The following is a 7472-nucleotide window of genomic DNA, read 5'->3' on the forward strand; positions in this document are numbered from 1 at the left end:
AATTTCTGAGGTTTGAGGTGTGGATGGAGGATCCAACATTTGTCTTTGCCATGACCCTTCTTCTTACAGTGATCACACACCCAAATCTTCTTATCTTCTGGTTTGTAGTACCCTTTGTTAGCTACGCCTTCTGGTTTGGTCTTTGCCCCTTCAGCTTGATTTACCATGATGAGCTCTCCCTTTCTCCCAAAGAGTCCAACTGATCCTTGCTCCTTTTGGATCTGAGAGCACACTTCATCTAGAGATGGGAGCTCATGTCCTCTTAGGATGTGTTTGATCAAGTCATTATACGCGGGGTTTAGAGTGAAGAGAAGCGCAAAGACTTTATCTTGCTCTCTTCTCTGGTTCAGTACTTCAGGATCCAAAGTACTTGGCCTCAACATCTCTAGTTCAGCCCACAAAGACCTAAACTTTCCAAAGTGTTTATCAAACTCAGTATCCTCTTGACACAAGTTGTTGATAGCCCTCTTGACTTCAAACACTCTACTGATGTTGGAGACATTTCCAAACACCTTTTGAAGTGTATCCCACAGATCTTTAGAAGTTTCACAGTAGGAGTAAGCTTCCAAGATTGCGGGTTCAAGACTGTTGTGGATGATAGATAACACCATGAGATCTTCTTGAACTCTTTTCTTATCACCAGCTTCAGCCACCACTATCTCCTTACCATCCTCTCCTAGGATAGTCTTCTTCTTAAGGCCTCTGCCTTCTTCAACAATTTCCCAGAGACCTCTGCCTCCAAGAGCTGTCTTAGTTAGCCTTGCCCAAAGTAAGTAGTTAGCTCCCTTGAGAGTAACTGGAATCACAACCATCTTTGAATTTCCTCCAGAATCCATTAAGAACAGCTTCGCAATGAGAAGAACAAAGTAATTTTTTTTTTTTTTAAGAAAAAAAAATAAATAGAAACAAAGTGAAAGATTGCGGAAGACTTAGGTTTCAAGAGCTTGTGGCTCTGATACCATGAGATTTTATGAGAATTAAGAAAGAAAAGAGAAATTAAATGAAGAACATGAAAACTAATGAGAGACTTTCTTGAAAGATAATGAGAAAGATGGAATTGAATTGCTTGATTGTTTCATGTATCAAGAGTACCTATATATACATCAAATGGGGAGCCAAAACAAAGAGGCTCTCATGCACTAAGTGAGGCTCCCTTGCACTAAGGAGAGGCTCTCATACACTAACTAAATAAAGAAATGATAGTGCATGATATGTGGGCATAATACTCCACGCAACTTCATTTTACATTTACAACAATTTACATTCATAAGTTTACTTATCTTTTCTTTATGATCAACACAAACAACATCAATACCGTATACTCTTTCCTTAAATTGCGAATATATATATAGGCCGGATTTTGTGGAGTACGCAAATTTCACGTTCCACGAATATGGGGACAAAGTGAAAAACTGGATTACGTTCAACGAGCCATGGGTCTTTAGCCGTTCAGGCTACGACGTTGGGAAGAAAGCACCGGGACGTTGTTCTCCGTACATCAAAGACTTTGGGCATCTTTGCCAAGATGGACGGTCAGGATTCGAGGCTTATGTCGTTAGTCACAATCTTCTCGTCAGTCACGCTGAAGCAGTTGACGCTTTCAGAAAGTGCGAGAAGGTGAAAAAACGAAACAAAAGACGAGTGAACTGATTTTTTATTCTTTAATTTCTCATTTATTTTGGTTTTTCGATTCTTAAAAGTGCAAAGGTGGTAAAATCGGGATTGCTCATAGCCCGGCTTGGTTTGAACCAGAAGATGTGGAGGGAGGTCAACGTACCGTAGACCGTGTGCTTGACTTCATCATGGGCTGGTAAACATACGAAATCATCAGTTCCTGATCTTTTGTTATTCTGTATGTATATATACACATTCAAATGTACGAATCATGATACTCTTCAGGCATTTGGATCCTACGACGTACGGAGATTATCCTCAAAGTATGAAAGATGCGGTCGGAGCTAGATTGCCCAAATTTACAAAAGCCCAAAAGGCAAAACTGAAAGGGTCAGCTGACTTCGTGGGAATAAACTATTACAGTTCCTTCTATGCAAAGGCAAGCGAAAAGCCTGATTATCGGCAACCATCTTGGGCTACAGATTCTCTAGTCGAGTTTGAACGTAAGATTCATTCATGTTCACGTATTAAAAGTAGATTGCTATTTACGTATGAGTGAAAATCTATGCAGGTAAGAATATTACATATTGTTCATTCAATAACTAATTTTATTTGCTCTTTTTACATGTTCAGCCAAGACTGTTGATGGATCCGTTAAGATTGGTAGCCAGGTTGACACTTGCTTCTTAACCTTATGTAGTTCTAAATTACATTTTAATTACTTTATCCTTTCTTCTATATTTTGTAGCCCAGCACTGCTAAGATGGCTGTATACGCGGCGGGTTTGAGGAAGCTTGTAAAATACATAAAGGACAGATATGGCAACCCTGAGATCATAATTACCGAGAATGGTTTTTCTCAATATTTGAAATGTTTTTTATTATAGTATGAATTTAATATTTTTATTATGTTTATTGAATTTTCCTATTTCTTATAGGTTATGGAGAGGACCTTGGCGAGAAAGATACAGATCATAGCGTTGCTCTCAATGATCACAACAGGAAATACTATCACCAGAGGCATCTTTTGGCCCTACATCAGGCTATATGGTGAGATCAATTAAATAATTTGTGGTAGGCAATGATGCTTAATTATACATGTTGTTTTCCCATTTACATATTTGATCCTTGCTGTATCTTGTAGTGAAGACAAGGTGAATGTTACATCTTATTTCGTGTGGTCATTAATGGACAACTTCGAGTGGCAAGACGGGTACACAGCTAGGTTTGGTCTCTATTACATCGACTTCCAGAACAACTTGACTCGTATGGAGAAAGAATCTGCAAAATGGTTCTCTGAATTCCTCAAACCGGGCCTAAAACAGAAATCATCCAAGTCGACGTTCAGCGAGGAGCTCTAGATTCAACTTCTCTACATGATCTCTCAAAGCTTTAGTCACATGGGAAAGTAAAAGAAGAATGAGTTTGTGTTGGAGTTCTTCTCATGTTGTTTAGTTTCTGGTGCAATGTAATTAGAAGTCTCTTCAATAAAGAAACATGGGTTACTATACCCAAATATGTGTATACCTCCGAAATCCAAAACTTCTTTATGCTTGCAAGAATATGTTGCTAGAGTACTAGTCGTGTCATTATCAGTATTTCCATGTTCGTACCTACTGCATTCAAGTTGATTAAACTCTGATACTAAATTTGCCATGCATCCACTTGGAAATAAAGCTTAAAACTGATAATTCTGATAACCACCAAAGAAAGAAGAGAAATCTACGTACTCGCGTGTCACTATATAATTTTTACTACTGGTGCAATTTATGGACTAGTATCAAACGTGAGCGAGTATGAATTATGGAAACGCCAATTTTGAATCTTTATTGTGGGCAAACAAGGTGGATCCAACTTACAAATTCAACAATTTGAATCTCATTGCAGCCACAAAATATTGAGTTTTGAGGATGATTACAACATGAGTGTAAACTATCGAATCTGTGAGTTAGAAAAATCTACAACTTTTACAAATATGACATGTCTCTTGTGAAGATGTATATTTTGTATCAGTAGTACATGTGTGTGTCATGAAGATGAACTTGGTTGGACTTCGTCTTTTGTGATAATGTGTAAATGATATAACTTCAAAAGAAAAATACAAAGGAGTTATTCTTTAAGAAAAAAAGAAACAACAAGTTGTTTAAGTTGTCTTTGTAAGAACTTCTGGAGCAAGTTTTGGTAATCATATACAACGAAGACGTGCATATACGAAGAAAAGTGTCTGCAAAATAAGAAAACCGAGAAATATTTGTTTAGTGCTTGTATGATCAAGCTTTTGGAGTTGGTGTTGTGCTTTGGGTATTGAAATACTTGCTGACAGACTTCCGAGTATGAAGATTGAAGTCTAGGCTCTAAGGGGAGTTAACTTAGGATAGGGATTATCCTAAAGAGTTCTTGTAATAGAAAAATACGGTATTTCAGGAGGGTTGAGTGCCTGATTTATGCGTTAGCGAATTTGTTATATTTGCTTTCTTGTTCTAGTGAATTCGAAAAGAGAAAAACTTGTATCTTGTTTATTTTTGTATAATTGTATTTTAATCTGACTTCACTGCACTTACAATTGGTATAAGAGGGGGTCACCTAAGTTACCGGTGAGATCAAGAAGAGTGAGGACATAAACTGATTCAAAAATGACATAGTTTTTTATGGAGGCATATCATGAGAGAACGTCTATGACAAGACCACCCGTCTTGATTCATCCAATTATGGATATAGGAAGGTACTTATGTAAGCCTTTATCAGTGGTCTTGATGAAGCTTGTTGGAGTTATATTGAGGCTGGTTGAAGTCATCCACTGATGCTTGATGATGAGAAGGTTTAAGTTCTTAAGCTGAGAAATCAGTAGATTGCTGCAGAGAAGAAGGCTTCAAGTTGCAACTCTAAGGCCAAGACTTCAATCTACAATGCTATTGATGCAAGCTACTTCAAGTTGATTTCTCAATGTGCTTCAACTTAGAAGGCATGAAAGACATTGGATAATATGTTTGAAGGTACTACAAGTTTCAAGCAAACTAAGCTGGATATGTTAAAAAGTATATATGATTATGCAGAGGTGTATCATAAGAAGTTGTCAAGTTGATAAAGCAAAAAAATATTCAGCTTTCGTCATCAAATGTGAATCATCTGATTTGAAAAGATACTTGTTCTTGATTTATTTATATTTTGATAAATGGACATGTGTTTTGTGTTTACTCATAAGGTTGTTGTATTTGATTCCGGACCATGTTTTGTACAAGAATTTTTGGAGGATTTTCTCTTGGAATACTAATGATTAGTAGGACCAACATATCGGATTTATACAAAGATATAAAGAGTAGTTAACGTTATGTTAAGCTTTCCAGAAATTGGTTGCTTCACAGGAACGTACTTTGTCTAAAACGTCATGGAAGCAAATAAATACCATAACCGTGCAACTAAAAAGTCAACAAGCATGATCGACCATTTTTATCTCCCCAGCTTGCAAACCTCATCGAATCCTGACTTTTCTTTTGATTATTATTTATTATATAGTTTTAAAAATTAGAAATATTATTATTATTTATTTACTGAGAAAATTATAGATATCAGGGGGTGTTATCCAATAATATATTTTAATAAAAATTACATTTAAACAAAATCTACCGTTATTTGAAATCAGTTGTCAATGTTTCGTAATCAATTAAGTTTAGAGTTTCATGTTTGTTGGGAGTCAGCTTGATAGATTGATTTTATGATATTAAATAAATTAAGGATTATATTTTATCTACCAAATCTTTCAATTTATATATTTGATTTCAGATGTTTGTCGTTATAGATGAACCCCTTTTTTTCAAATTGTTTGGAAAAAAATGGAACCGGCTCCTAGGGTTTTGGCAAAAAAAAGGAGATTTTTGTCTCCAAACGATCCACCGTCACCTGCTATAGAAGATAGATCTCTAGGCTCTGACGAGGAACAAAGGAGACTACTACACTCTTTGTTTACCTCTCTCATCAGGGGATCTCTTTTGCTTATGTTTCTAGCGACTGCTACGTTTGGTTTTTTTCTATAGCTTCCGGCTCACGTAAAGCTATTCCTTTGGTTTTTGGTTCATCTCTAGCATATGCTAAGTATTTCTTTTTTATTTCGATATCAATATTAGTTCAGATCTAGTGTCTACTTACACAGATCTTCTCGCTCTCAGTGTTGTCTATACACGTGTTGACAGGATGAGTAAGATAAACAGTATGGTGCTGCGTGGAGAGAGTCCTGATCAAGGGAACCAAGGTCTAGATCTGGAGAAGGACATCATCAGGATCCCTGAGTGTGACATGACGACGATGGCAGAAAGATTTAAGCTGACTCTTATTGGGCATGTCCTCCATCTGGGGGGGGGGAGAAGCATTGAAGCCCTAATCTCGCAATTGCCTAGACCTCGCATCTGGAACGTAGAAGGACGAGTGAGAGGAAGAAACTTAGGGAATGGACGATTCCAATTTGACTTTGATAATGAGCGAGACCTCCAAGCGGTACTGAACAAGAGGCCTTGCCACTTCAACCATTGGAGTTTTGCTCTGGAGAGATGGGAGCCCTTCACTAGGGAAGACTTCCCAAACACAATCCCCTTTTGGGTGCAAGTTACGGGCGTTCCGGTACATTTCTGGAACGATGACACTTTCACAGAGATAGCAAAGGCGCTGGGAACAAAGATGGCAATAGATGCAACAAGTGCCCGTATTCAAATTTCTGTAAACATTGACAAGCCTCTCCAATTTGAAGGAACAGTGGGTTTCCCGAATGGAGATACTGGAAAGGTCACCTTCCTATACGTGGGCCTCCACAGATACTGCTTCACTTGTAAGATGATTTCTCATGATGAGAATAGCTGCCCGGAGCTAACAGAAACCCAAAGGGAACAAAAACGTCTACAGAGACTGGCTTTAAACAGCCCTGGTGCACAACGTCAGTTACCAGCTCATGACCCTGGTCAAGAACGTAAGCAAGGCAACAAAAGGCCTCACTCTCCTTCGCTAGATTTACACAGGCAGTCACCGCCCCCGCAAGGTCCAAACTGATGTTGCTTATGGGAGAAACAAGCGGTATGGTAATAACAAGGAGTCTCGAGGCTTTAAATCCAACCAGACAAACAGGTCACACAACCATGAACACTCATATCAGAGGAATAAATATAATTCAGGATCGTCTAGACATGGGGTTTGGAGTCGTTTGGACAAAGAGTACCCCATTCCTCGAGTTATAAGACGTGATGAAAGTGCTGGGATCCGCTCAAACACACAGCATATGAGCAGGGAGCAAAGGCAAGATTATATACCTCATGCTGATATAACTAGAGGTAAAGGGGAGAACATCTCCAGAGAGTTTAATGGGTCACGACAGCAAGAGTGGAGACCAAGAGTATCTCAGTCTTACACTAGCGACCGGACCAGAGACTCACATAATGATCGGGTCTTTGTGCCTAGGGAAATGAACCGTAGTACCCCGATGTCAACAGGAGTTGATCAGGATGACACAGATTCCCAAAGAACTATCTCTGAACACCCGAGAATTTTCACCAATAATGGAACACAAGGGAGTGGACATCTGGTGGTGCATAGGAATGAGACAGAAGAGGAAAAATAGAGGAGGTTAAAAGGTAAAGCGATCATGGCTCCACTTGATGCAACTCCAATGTCTAAGGCAAAAGATGCGACAAGCTCAGCCATCCTAATTGGTAGAAACACTATCATCATTGGAGACCAGCCATCGTTCAGACCAACCTCCCAAAGAGCTCTGATTGGACAGACAGCGGAGAGTGCACAAGGAAGGCAAAATGCATCTAGTGAGAGGGCCACCATCATTGATACCGCGACAAGAGAGGAGGGGATTCTGGATGACGACAT

The 7472-nt window shown here is 38.8% G+C and overlaps 2 protein-coding genes across 2 annotated transcripts in view; both read left to right on the top strand.

The window, feature by feature from the left end:
- Positions 1-3162, top strand: part of LOC106295008 (beta-glucosidase 19) — an 8567-nt gene extending 5405 nt beyond the window's left edge. Inside the window, exons 7-13 of the mRNA XM_013730761.1 lie at positions 1353-1617; positions 1701-1810; positions 1900-2117; positions 2248-2285; positions 2363-2465; positions 2552-2663; positions 2758-3162. Of these exons, the coding sequence (XP_013586215.1) occupies positions 1353-1617; positions 1701-1810; positions 1900-2117; positions 2248-2285; positions 2363-2465; positions 2552-2663; positions 2758-2974 (1063 nt within the window). The 3' untranslated portion in view covers positions 2975-3162. The remainder of the gene's footprint in view (positions 1-1352; positions 1618-1700; positions 1811-1899; positions 2118-2247; positions 2286-2362; positions 2466-2551; positions 2664-2757) is intronic.
- A 2639-nt stretch (positions 3163-5801) lies between these two features.
- Positions 5802-7212, top strand: LOC106337852. Its single transcript, XM_013776961.1, has 2 exons — positions 5802-6636; positions 6770-7212. Exons 1-2 carry the CDS (start codon positions 5802-5804, stop codon positions 7210-7212), a joined length of 1278 nt encoding a protein of 425 aa, XP_013632415.1.
- The last annotated feature ends 260 nt before the right edge of the window (positions 7213-7472 follow it).

The sequence above is a fragment of the Brassica oleracea genome, chromosome C1 (genome assembly GCF_000695525.1).
Source record: "Brassica oleracea var. oleracea cultivar TO1000 chromosome C1, BOL, whole genome shotgun sequence".
Classification (NCBI taxonomy): domain Eukaryota; kingdom Viridiplantae; phylum Streptophyta; class Magnoliopsida; order Brassicales; family Brassicaceae; genus Brassica; species Brassica oleracea.

What these genes read in the sequence shown, in the direction of transcription:
- LOC106337852 (XM_013776961.1), top strand. Translation starts at nt 5,802, where the DNA reads ATGAGTAAGATAAACAGTATGGTGCTGCGTGGAGAGAGTCCTGATCAA. An exon ending in GCAGTCACCGCCCCCGCAAG is followed by an intron (nt 6,637 to 6,769) that starts GTCCAAACTGAT and finishes AATATAATTCAG; the next exon opens with GATCGTCTAGACATGGGGTT.